Here is a 13,056-nt window from a genome sequence, read left to right as displayed (position 1 = left end):
TGAAGAAGAGGGAGAGAGGTTTATGGTATTAATTTATATTTGCTTCATTTCGGAAATGAGGTGCTGCTGCTTGACCTGCTCAGGGAATCAGTCAAAATCCTTATCAGGTATGACGGACCAGGCACCGTTCTAAGCGCTGGGGACAAATGAACAAGGCCGAGTCCCTGCTGGGTTCAAGGGGGAGAGAGAGAGAGACTGAGCTGCTCCCCTCTCCCAGGATTCAGGATGCCCCCCCCCCCCGCCCCAGGCCATGGGCTGAGCACCAGGGCAGTTCTGGCTGGCATATTCCTCAAGTGTCCCTAACGAGGGGTCCCCAGGCACCTTGCCCTTGCCTCTCTGTGCCTTGCCTGCTCCTTGACTCCCTGGACTGGACCTTTCCCTCTTGCAGGTCAGCCAGGATGGCAAAGCCCTGCTGGATGTGCTGCAGCGACCCCTGAGTCCCGGGAATTCGGAGTCCCTCACGGCCACTGCCAACTACTCCAAGGCAGTGCACCAGGTGCTGGACGTGGTGCACGAGGTGCTGCACCACCAGCGGCGGCTTGAGAGCATCTGGCAGCACCGCAAGGTGCGTCTCCACCAGCGGCTGCAGCTCTGCGTCTTCCAGCAGGACGTGCAGCAGGTAAGGGGCCACCGCCCGCACCAGGCATCTGTCCCAGGCAGGTGCCCACACAGCCGATTTAGGAGGGAAGAGGGCAGTACAGCGCCGCCCCGCCCCCGCCCCCCGCCAGCTGCCTTATCTGCTCCCCCCTCCCCCGGGCACCATCTGGACTTGGTAGTTGCATGCTTCTTGCCAGAGCAGCTCTACAGATGGGCCTTCTCACTCTCTGGTGTGGGCAAGGAGGCTCCGCCAGAGACAGGGCACCTCCTGCGGCTACGTGGCAACATCTTTGGCGGAGAGCTCGGGTCTCACTCAGTCATGAGCTCTCTAGATGACTCCAGGGCCTGGGGGGGCCATTTGAGCACTGTCAGGGTTGGACCGCACACAGTGAACTCACTTCTCAATCAGCGATGCAGATGGTCTGCTAAAGTTGGGGTGTGGTTGGGGTACAGGGCCTTTAGGGGGTTCTAAGGCAAGGTTTTACTTGGCAAATGAGATTTAAAACACGGGCTATTAGTGATCAGAGGTTATTTCTGGCTTAATCTCTCTCTTTGCATTATTATATCAGTCATAGCTTTTCCCCTTACCGCAAATGATAAAGAAATAGTTATGTTTTGACCATGAAAGGACAGCCTTGCCGTGAATATGCCTTTGAATGAAATAACCCATTCATTTTTCCCTCATATTTTCTCTGTCTTCTCGGGGACCCTTGGGAGCTGGGTTCTAGTTTTGATATTCTGGGGGATGGGGAGCGCCATGGTTGGGAGCTGGTAACTGCAGTTGGGGCTTAACACCACCTCCCTACTGATTTCACTGTGAGAGGCAAGGGTCAGGGCACTCATGCTATCAGACTCTCCTGGGGCCCGTACATAATCTCAAGTCATATAAAATAACATTTCACAGGCCGGGGAATCAGCCACGTATGGAAATATATACATGGACACCACGAGCCAGCTGGACAGGTCTTTGGCATGTGGTCCCCTTCACAGCTGCTGTTGGGAGGGGCCCCAGGGCTGGGTGCCCTGAGACCGAGAGAGGCTGGAGGGAGAGCAGGACATGCTATTCCTGGCTGTGACGAGCTGGGAGGGGGTTCACCTTGTGACTAGTCTTGGGAGTAGACCAACCTTCAAGAGTGTCTCCAATTTTGGGCTGCCCTGACTTTGTTGTTGGGCTGCCCTCTTAGGCTGGGGCAAGTGATTGAGCCATCAGAGGTGACACCTCAGCCTCGGGAGAGATGGGCACTTATGTGCTGGCCCCAGCTCCCAAACCCTTGTGGAGCCTGCCGGGAATGGAGAAGCAAATGAATCAGTGGCCTACTGCTGCCATCTGGAACTGTCCAGATAAATACATCATCCCAGAGCACAGGAGAGCACGGAGTCCATCTGTGATTGAGACAGGGCGAGGTGCCAGCCTCCGGAGGCACACACAGTGGTGTTATTGTTTCAGGGAACTTGGAGTGACTCATGGGGGTAACCAGGCTGCAGGTTGTGCCGTGTCCCTCTTTGTCCTCCTGCTGTATCCATGGCTGTGCCACCAGGATGAGCTCTGGGGAGAGACAGAGGAGCTGCAAGAAGGGGCAGGCTAAAGGCCTCCCCAACAGGAAGGTGGCATCCAGACTTGGATCGTCTCCCAGACTTTTCTGTGGCCGCCAAGACATCAACACTAAAGCTAGGGGAAAAAAAAAAAAGTCTAGTAAAGCTACACCTGTGGCCATTCTACATCATGCTCTTAAAAATGAGAGTAGTTCTGGAATTGAGATGCTATCAGTTCATCTCTACTTCATGCATCACGTTATTGGCGCTGAGCAAAAGCAAGTAGAACGACATCGGGTGGATGTGATGGGTTCAGATTTTCCATGAGGACTGAATCCCCCAGGATGGTAATTCCGTTGTTCTTTTCAGGCTATGCGACTCTCACTTCTGGAACATAACTTGACTCACCACTGTCCCACACAGGCTCTCACTCCCCAGGTCAGTGACACTGGGAGAGACATGCAAAGGAGAGCGTGGAGGAACAAGGGCTGCCAAATCTGGTAGGGAGTCCCCAGTGCTTACCTCCTACCCTTGTGCCAGTCATTAGTGCCCAGCAGATGGTGGAGCTGGTGCTTCAGAAGGCTTCTGGACATAACGCACTGAACAGTTAGGGCAAAAGACTTGGACTTTGGTCTCCTGACCCCCAGGAACTTTATATATTCCTCAGCTTTATTTTGCATGTTGCATCTCATCTATTCCCTATCTCCTTGAGAGTAGAAACCATGGCTGCTGCTTCTCCGTGCACCTGGCCACTCTTAGCTATATTTGATATGAAGCTGGGGTTCTCTTTATATTTGCTGACTTGAGCTGAAATTATTATCTGAGGATCCCCAGCTTCTGTTTCTGTGAGGTGAACACCATTTAACCCTCCCCCTCAGCCCACCCAGTAGTTGCTAGTGAGTGGCTGGAGCCTACCCGCAGGTGTGGTGGTGTTAAAGTTTTGAGGGTCCCAGGTATTTATAGCCAAGGTGGAGGAGACAGGGACATAGCCTCAGCACTCACAAAGCATGCCAATGCTCATCTGTTATCCAGAAAGCTCCATGTTCTGCAGTCGGCCTACAAATGCACTGCATTACGTCCTGGCAAGATGCCTAGTTCGTTAGAACGGCCTAAGACATACCCGTTCGAAAAATCTAAAGAACAATTTTATCAGAGCGGGCCACTCAGTGTGCAGGGCCGTAGAGTATTGATGGGACGGTTATAGGCAGAGGCATGAGAAGTCAGAGTTGGCGTCTTGAGGGAGGAGAGAATTGACAACCACATAGTCCAAGATCCAAGACTCTTGGGCACATCTGAGCTCCAGAGATGTTTGCTCGGCAGCCTCAGTGGAGAGCTTGTGAGCGAGCATCAGTGGCTGCAAGAACACAGAACTGTGCCTAGGAACGCAGGCTCTGCAGTCAGACATCCCGAGTGTAAATCCCATCCCCCAAGCCTTGGCTGTGTGACTGGGCCAGGCATTTCACCCCTGGTGCTTCCACTTCGTGCCCTCTGAAATAGGAATCGACTCATCGGACTGAGTGAGATACAGATACAGGCTTAGCACCCTGGCTGCCTGGCAGGTAGTAAAGCCTCCATCAGCATCGGCCTTGTCTGGCGGCCTTAGCCACAGCCTCTGAGTGGGACTCGGGCGCCCCCTGGTGCTTGTGCTATTGGGGACCCCAGCTTGATTCTCCAGCAACTGTTTTGGGGGGGTCCGCCGAGTTCTGTTTCTTTCAGTGATAAAATCAGAGCTGTCAAAGACCTGAGAGGCCATCCAATCTAGCCTACCATATGATCGAGGAACGTGAGACCCAGCGATGTGAAATAACTTGGCTGTCACCACACAGCTCGTTAATGCAGTGCCAGGACCGGCAGCTAAGTCTTCGGGCTCCTGGTCCAGATATCCTATAGGAAAGCCACACGAGAGAGGAGCCAGCTAGACAGAGGAAGAGAACAGGGGGAGACACAGGAAGCCCCCCCAGGCGTGCTTCTATAGAGAGGGGAAAGACAGGCAGACACATGCACACAGCCCAAGACAGGAGGGAGACAGAGACAGCCAATGGGGGCAGAGGAAGAAAGGGAGAGAGACTGGAAGATCGAGGGCAGAGAATCCCTCATCCTTGGGATGGGAGGAGGCAGAGAAAGAGGAAGGTGAAGGAGGGACAGAAGAGAAAGAAGCAGGGCCTCCTGCTGGTGGAGGGAGAGGGCTGGAGAGTGCTCCGCCTCTGCCTACCTGACTGCTTGTCCCCTTGCCAATTCCGGCCTGGTCTTTGCCCAAGTAGGAATATTTTACCCATTAAGGGCCCAAAGCAGAGTAAAGCAAAGAGATGAAAACCAAGGGTAGACATGAGTGACAAAGAGATTCCACTCAAACCCCTGCAGTCAGAATGGGCCTGCACATCCCCCTTGGATGTGGGTGCTCTCCCTTGAGTCCCAACAGATGTGCTCAAGTTTCTTTTCCCTGCTGGGCTTGGAGGCAGTGGAAGTGAGTCTCTAAGGCTCAGACCGGAGCTGGGCTTCATTAAGCTGCAGAAAGGTGCGGATGGGACACCCCTGCCATCCTATCACTAGCAGAATTCTTTTCAGTGCTATTGTTTTTCCTGTTTACGTGGGACAGCACTGACCGAGGTCCATCCCAACGTCTTATTTCCCCCTAACTCCTGTGTGTTCCCAGGGGTGTAAGGGACTGCTTCCTAGCCCGGAAAAACCTGACTTTGTGCTGAGAAGAACAAGGAGTGGCTGGAATCTTGATCTTTCCGCTAGGTGCAGATTCCATTCCATTTTTTTCCATAGCCAGAGCATCTGTTTTGAATACTCTCTGCAGGCCATCTTGTTTTGCCGGCCTTTCTTCTTCTTGTCCCTCTGTTGTTTGCAAGGATGAATCGATGAAATGCTTTAGCGCACCTCCTGTTGGCGAGGCCCTGTGCTGGGAGTCAGGCCCCTGTAGGAAGGGCACACGGCTGGCCATGTTCAGGGCCACAGAAGCAAAAGAACAGTGTCCTGATGGAGTCAGAGCAAGGAAAGTTCCTGGTGGTCGGAGTGGGATGGCAGTGGTCCTCGGAGCCGAGGCAGAGGAGATGGAGCTGGTGTTCCTGGGGACGGCCGGGAAGCAGAGCTGAGATAGAGCCAGGGGACAGGAAAGAGGAAGTCCAACTGGGTGCCCACCCTTGGCAGGGCAGGTGGGAGGTAAGGCAGGAAGGGTGAGGCGTGGTCTCGGCGCTGTGATGTTTGGGGCTCCAAGGCCCTCCCTTAAGAACAAAGCCTTTCTTATAAGCAGTCCAGTCAGGTGAGCTAGCGAGGGGCCGAATTTATCAGGCTCAGTGGCTTCCCCGTCTGAATGACTGTATCAATATTAAAGTCCATAGTTCCTGTGCTTACAAATGAATCCCACCTGTGTCTGTCAGTTTTTCTGGAGCCTCACATAGAAAATTATAGGTTTTACTATGTCAGTTCCTGCCTGCCAAAGAATATGGAAAAAGGATTTGAGAGTAACATTTTTTAAACTGAGGATATTCCAACTTTTACTAGCTGTAGTGACTCTAACCCCTTAATCACACTAAACCAGTTTGGACGTTATATGATCCCGTGGACAGCTTTGCCTAATAAAAGGTGAGTGCTTTGGGCTGCACACGGAACGATTAGTTAGAAACAAGTGACCAGAATGATGACAGGTCTAGAAATGAGCTCTTCTGATAAGAAAGGATTAAAGCGTCTAAGAAGGAAAATGCTCAGGGTGTAGTTCCAGAGAGATCAAGGAACACAGCCAAGGGAGAACCACCTGGAAAATTTGAAATGCCAGCTGCTTACTTGTTGGGTATGTGGTGGACAGGACTCAAACATCAGAGAGATTTTGTTGCTGGAATGAAATGTGCCTGTAAAAGTTGTACGGTTTAAAGCTCGAGATTCATCATCTTTCTGAGTACACGTGATTGAGCTTCTAATCTCTTCACTTGGCTTTTCTTAATTAATCTTCCTGATAAGGCAGGTGAGAGTTTGGTTCCCATCCTACTGGGGAGAAAATTGAGGTTTAAGAAGGTTAAAGGAACTTGCCTCGGGTCATGCTGCTGGTAGCAGAGTAAAGATTGAAATGCAAGTCCCCCTAACCTCTGGGTCCTGCTCTTAGCCTCTCCGCTATGCTGTAGGCATTATGCTAGGTGACTGGAATGCAGAGGGACCGGGACCCTGCCCTTGAGGGGTTTGCAAATGAGTGTGAGAGTGTCATTGCTCAAAGGGCCCCCGTAGATTACTTGGTTCCAGAGCATGAGACCTGCCCAAGGTCATGAAGCCCACAGCTGAGATTCATCCTCAAACTGCTTGTCCAGTAAGGCCCACAGGTGACAAGACAAGTGCTGCTCATACCCAAACACCCTTTCCCATCGGTTGCATCACTGTAAAATTGTCCGCTATAGTTACCTATCTCTGATACAGATTTTCCTAGAACAGACGTTATCCATTCTCCTTTGTTTTTCACAATCTTGTTAACTTGGTGTTACTGATGCTTTTCTTTGTTGAATAATATCCCTCTGCCCATGCTGGTATTTAGGAGCGGTAAAGTTTTCATTCAAGTTATTTGGTGGTCCATCGAAATGCATTCAGATAGATGACAGGTGATCCTGCGGGCAGGGTGAACACCCAGGAAGAAAGCAGGGCTAAGGCTCAGCTGCACTGGGGGAGATAGGGAAGGGAGAGAGGGACGGTTCTGCTCCTTGGGGCTGATTTCTGATCACAGCCAAGGTAGGAAACATCCTCAACATTAGCATCTCTGGTGTCCCTGATCTTGGAGCATTCTCATTCATTCTCTCTCTCTCTCTCTCCCCTCTCTCTCCTCTCTCTCTTCTCTCCATCATTGGAGGCTGGCACTGAAGGTTCTGTTCAGCCTTCTCCAAGTATTCCCTACCTAGAATTGACAAGGTTGGGGAGTGAGCTCTAGATGCTTGCCTCAGACAGGTTCAGACCCTCCTGCCTGGGAATTGCTTGGGTGTCTATTACTCCTCGCACTCTATACTCTTCCCCAAACCCCTAACCTCCCATTCCTCGTTGCCCTACTTCCCACCTTCCTCTCCACCCTTACCTGCCAAGGTCTCTCTCTTAGTGCTTGCTTTGATTTTCTGAGTGCAAACTCTTCTCTGATTGAACAATACTCATTCCATGGTGAGCACCTTCTAAGGAAGGATCTGGGTGCCTCCATTTGGCAGGACTGGAAGGCTGGTAGGACTGGTAGGATGTGGGAGGCAGTGAGAGGAAGTCCCTTCCCAGGAGTTACTGAGCTTCAGGGCTTTCTTGATCCATGGAAATTGTAAGTACTTTTAATGTCCTCAATTCCTTTTTATTATTATGTTAATGATTGAGAAGATACCCACCATCCAGGGTCATTTCTTTTTGATAACCCCTATTCTCAACACGTCCTTGACCTCAACATGCTATTTCTTGAGCCTTGGATACAGGCTCAAGAATAAAAGGCTCATACTTTGTCACCAGTGGGGAGCTAATCAAAGATCTGAACTGAGGAAACATGCTCCAAGAGTGAAGGTCTGAGGTGATTTGGTGTGGGTGGAAAGTTGGGTTGGAGCAGGAAGCTTCTGGCAGCCACAGTCCTCGCATGGCCAGAGAGCAGGAACTACGGAATGAGGCAAGGATAGGTCCGAGAAAACAAGGGAGATGTCAAGGGCAAATGTGGAACTGTACTTTCCAAAGTGTGGTCCTTGAACCACTGACATTAAAATCATCTGCTCAGAGCGGGGGAACTTGTTATAAACACAGATTATCTAGTCCTATTCCATACTTTTTGATTCAGAATCTATGGGCAAGATGGTGCCTATCAACAGGGAACAAGAATGTCTTGCTCCCTTCTTGGGGGAGCAAGAATTGCCATTTCCTCAAAGATCCTTCTAGCTAGACTAAGAATCAAGTTGATATAAGGCAGATTAACAGGAGAAAATCAAATTTAATAGGCGTACATATAGGGAATCCACAGAGACATGGAAATTCCAAAGACAGGCAAAATGAGGTATATATGTCATTCTGAACTAAGGATAAGGGGGTAGGGGTCTGGGATTCCAGAGGAAAGGAACGCACTTCACAGTTCCATAAGAAGAGCCGATGTTTGGTAATTAGATGTTTGTCCTATCATACAGATGGGTCACTCAGATAAAATTTCTCTCTGTTAATCATCCTTATTCTGGGAAAGACCTGCAATTTAGATTCTTCTATGTAGTTAAGGGAGGATACAGAGTTTCTCTTGAGGCCACAGGGTCTCCAGTGCCTTCAGCTCAAAATAATCCACATGTCAAAGTGGCACATTCTATTGGGGAAGAGGGGGGCTTGTCCTGAACCTCCTCACCTAAGTTTTAGAAATAGCCCCAGGTAGTTCTTAAGCATTTTGAATTTCCAGAACCTCAGACTTAAGAGATCCAAACTGGGGGTGCCCGGGTGGCTCAGTGGTTGAGTGTCTGTCTTTAGCTCAGGTCATGATCCCGGGGTCCTGGGATCGAGTCCAGCATCGGGCTCCCTGCATGGAGCCTGCTTCTCTCTCTGCCTGTGTCTCTCCTCTCTCTGTGTGTCTCTCATGAATAAATAAATCTTAAAAGAGAGAGATCCAAACTGAAATGATGAGAAGTATGGTGACACCATAAGTAGGCGTCCAGGCACCAGGGTGAGGAGATTCTTTCAGGGAGGTGCCAAGGTCAAAGGCAAGTTCCAGTCACCCCCAGTCTCTGCTCTGATGGGAAGGGACAGGTTTGGGCTGACTGGGAGTGGAGGGCTGCAGGGTGGAGGCAGCTGAAACTGTGGGGCTTCGGGTCTCCTGGCCAGCTTCTACCCAGCATTGGTCTGTCAGGTGAAGGAGCCACGATTCTTAGGGGAAGGAGAAGAGACACCTGCTAATGAGTTTCAGCTGCTGCTTCTCAGAAAAATGATGGCTTGTCCTGCCATAGCAAGACATTTATTTTGATTATTATAATTGTACCAGAGAAGGGACAGAAAAATGACCTGTTGGTAATTGGGCGTTTCAAGTGGCGCCTACATGCTCTCCAGGCTCAGGCGATGGGAGCTGGGTGGTAATGGCATTGTGTGAGCCACTCCTCTTCAGGACTAGCATTCACTGTACTGTGCTGGGAGAGAGAAATAATGATATGATGAACTGTCTTGGGTTCTCTTACGTATCGTGTGCACTGAAGCCTTTAACAGAGCACAGTGTGTTGTAGACAGCTGATTGTGTGTGTGTTCTTTTTCATTGGTCTCAGAATAATGGCTTTGTAAAGAGCAGGGAGGCTGTAGGCAGGGGGGACTTGCTGAGAGGGAGGAGTTCTTCTGTTTACTTAAAACAACAGAAACTTCCTGCTTATTTTACTGTGGATCAAATTATGACACAAGCATAATAACCTGTCTTGAATAAGATGATTGATCGGGGGAGCCAGATGACGGAATCACGGGGCTGAGATTCTGATGCCACATGCGTTTGCAGATTGTCTCCATTTCCTTTAATCACACAGGAAGTTCTCAAGTCAGATGGGATGAGTTCATTCACTCATTTGTTCAGCAAATGCTGAGAACCCAGCTGTGAACCCAACAAAGCCCCTGCCCACACAGAGCTTATATTCGGGAGGTAAAGAGAAAACACCACCACAGACAGATGGATGTGTAATATGTCATATAGTGAGTGGTAGCCAGTGGTGGATGAGCAGAAAGCGGAATGAATAAGCCATGGCCATATGTTTAAGAGGAGGTTCCAGGCAAATGAAATGGGATCTATGAAATCCTTGACACCAGAATGAACTGGGTACCTTCCTGAAAATGGGTGAATGGCCAAGTGGCTGTAGAATAGAGAACAGGACAAAAGGGTAAGAAGTTTGAAGAAAAGGAACCAGATCAAATTAGACCTCATAAGCTATGAAGAGCATTTGGATTTTCTAAGTGTGGTAGCAAACAATGGTAGAGTTTTTAGTAAAGGGAATGTTGAATTAATTTATGTTTAAAGAAATAGGTCTTTATTTAACTTAAATAAAGGTTAAATAACCTTTAGGCAGGGGCTATCTAATAAAGGTTAGATAACCTTTATTTATCTAAATAAAGATATTTAGATATCTTTATCTAAAAGATAAAGGGCTGAGGCTCCTGAGTGGCTCAGTCGGTTAAGTATCTGCCTTCGGCTCAGGTCATGATCTTGGGGTCCTGGGATCGAGTCCATCATCGGGCTCTGCACTCAGCAGAGACTGCTTCTCCCTCACCCTCTACCCCTCCTCCCACTCATGCTCTCTCTCTCTCTCAAATAAATAAATAATCTTTAAAAAAAATAAAAAGAAGAAATAGGTCCAGCTAACAGCATACAAGAAAGGGTTAAGAAGAAAGACTCTCAGGCTTGCAGCTCAGCAGTGGGGTGAATTTGGCATCTTCTGTTGAGATGGGGAACACCAAGAGAGGAGGGTAGAAGGGAATCTAGAGTTCTGTTTTAGATATATTAGGTCTGAGGTTACATACCAGATTGGAGTGGGAGAGGAAGCCACGGGGGATGAGTCTCAGTCTCAGGAGAGAAATTTGAGTTGGACCTGTGACTATGGGAATTACCAACACACAGATGACACTTAAAGCCATGGAAGTGGGTGAGATAATGCAGGGAGTAAGAGAAGAGAAGGGAGAGGTTCAGAAGAAAGCCCTCAAGCATTCCAAAATTTAGAGGCTGGGAAGATGGACAACAGGGATCAAAAAAAAAGAAAACTGCACATAGGCAGGTATGAAGGTCATTGAGGCAGGAGTGATTCCTAGTAAGGAGAGCATCCAAGGAGCTAATACAGAAATGTTTTTGGAAGAGGGCAGGCTCTTCTTCTCGTAAGTGGGGCTGAGCAAGGGGGGTGTCTCCACAGGGAGAGAGGGCTGCAGTGGCCCAGGGAAGTCAGCGCCCAAGTGGGCTCAGGATGGCTTTGTGTGGGGGGCAGCTCAGCACTAGTAGCCCTCAAGGAAGTGTGGTCCAGAGCAGAGTCCCTGTACAGGAGCAGCCTGGTGCAGGGTGCCAGAGTCCAAGGAGGGTGAACAGAGCACCTGTAAGAGAGGGTGGCTCTGCATAGGTGCCAACTGAGCAGGGTAAGGAGACCATCCCCAAAGGCCAGAGCTGTGGTGCTGTGTCACAGCCCAGGTGGAGTGAGAAGAGCACCCATGCAGGGACAGCAACCCCATCGAGAGGATCAGAGTCCAAAGAGGTTGAAGAGGTGTCCACACAGCAGGTTAGCCAGGGGAGGTTTATTAGGATGTGGTCTTGGAATCCACCCTTGGGGAAGGAATCCTGACTCCACTCTTTGGGAGCTGCGTGAGCTCAGACAAGTTAATTAACCTCTCTGAGACTTACTTCCTTTGTCTAAACATAGGGATGCTAACTCTCACCTTTCAGTGTTGTGAGACAGTACAGAGATGGTGAGGAGCCGCATGCCCTGGCCTAGTGCTTAACAGCGAGCAAACCCTCCGCGGATAATAGTCTTCTTCTGAGGAGGGGAGCTGCTGTACCCTCCATGTAATAAAATAATGAAATATTTGAGTTGAAGAAGACTAGGGAGATGGTCGGGTCCAGTATTTTCATTTGAGGCAGTGAGGTCCAGGGAGGAGAAGGTACATACCCAGCTGGGTCACAGATGGTTAGGGGCACACCTGGGACCAGAACCCAGGTTCCTCTTGACCCCGAGGATGGTATCTATAAGTTATGCTCATCATGATGGTGCCACATTTGATGCTTTAGGAGCCTAAAAGGGTTAATGTAGGTGGAGCTTAGAAACAGACTTAAAATTTCCAAGGTGGATATCTCTTAAGTGCAGGGGCCTCCTGCATTGGGCTGAATGACCCTGTGGGTTTCCTCAAACACTAGGATTCAATCACATGAGAAGAGCCCAAAAAATCAGAGTCCCCCGACAGTAAACAGGTAGGCCCTTGATCTTCTCTCATTAACTGAGTTGCATTCATGGCCACTGTTCAGAAAAAAAATATCAGTATTTCTCTTCAAAAAGCTCTTTTCTCTCTCAGCAGCTAGAAAGGACTGTCTCCTGCCCTGAAAAGCACCCTGCCTTGACTGCGTGCTCATTGGAATAAACACAATTAGATGAGGAAGAAAGGGGGCGATTAGGGAATTATGTTTAATGGCTGTTAGATTTGGCTCCCACACCCGGTTCAGGATGTGAGCTGCTCTCTCTTGGAAAAGACTGTTCTGGGAAAGGACTAATTTCTGGTTGAACAGTTGGGGCATGAAAAAGGAAGAAGAGCTTTACAAGTTGTTTTTGAGACTGCCTGTCTGCTCTAACACGTTGAGGTCCTGGGCTTTTGTCCCCAGAGACAGGGCACAGGTCAGACCTCCTCCTGGATGGGTTGGCACCGACTCTGTCAAGATGGTGGGGCACAGGCTGAGCCAGATTTGCTCTTGACAGCTCACGGCCATAAGCAGTCGTTGGGTAGCTCCTGCATGTGCTATGCTCCAGGGATGCTGGGGGCAGGAGGATGGTGGGAGGGTCGGATACAGTAGGGAAAATCTCACACTCCTGGAGCTGGAGAACTAACCACCTGCCGGGTGGGGCAGTGGAGAGGGTGGAGACACACGAGAGAGGCCCTGTGACAGAGTGAAGGAGAGGAGCACGGAGCTGACACATGCACCCCAAGTCATGTGGTGGGGATGAGGGTGAATTGAGTGCAGTTCAACGTGTAGTAACAAACCACGCTGCGCTGTGAGGCTGGGAATCACCAGGAGGTCAGAGTCTAGTGGGAGAGATGGGTCTGGAGGCTGTAATTGCGGGTCCAACACAATCAGGGAAGAGTGACACCCCCCCCCCCAGCCTGGGTGGGTTATTAAAGAGAAGCCTTTCCAGAACTAGTGATTTTGAGATGATGCTTAAAGGATGAGTAGAAAGGAGGCTGAGAAGCAGAGATAGGGAGAAAGGAGGACATGGACATCACAGGAGAAGTGGAGAAATTAAAGGT

At 49.8% G+C, this 13,056-nt stretch overlaps 1 protein-coding gene across 24 annotated transcripts in view; it reads left to right on the top strand.

Moving 5' to 3' along the window:
* KALRN (kalirin RhoGEF kinase) overlaps positions 1-13,056 on the top strand; it is a 657,335-nt gene that overhangs the window by 284,056 nt on the left and 360,223 nt on the right. For all 24 annotated transcript variants that reach the window (XM_072811625.1, XM_072811621.1, XM_072811628.1 and 21 more), the window contains exon 9: positions 389-619. In XM_072811625.1, coding sequence (XP_072667726.1) covers positions 389-619 — 231 coding nt within the window. The remainder of the gene's footprint in view (positions 1-388; positions 620-13,056) is intronic.

The sequence above is a fragment of the Canis lupus genome, chromosome 35, assembly GCF_048164855.1.
Source record: "Canis lupus baileyi chromosome 35, mCanLup2.hap1, whole genome shotgun sequence".
NCBI classification, from domain to species: Eukaryota; Metazoa; Chordata; class Mammalia; order Carnivora; family Canidae; genus Canis; species Canis lupus.
Note: the sequence above shows the minus strand (reverse complement) of the source record. Positions and strands in the feature narration are given on the sequence as shown.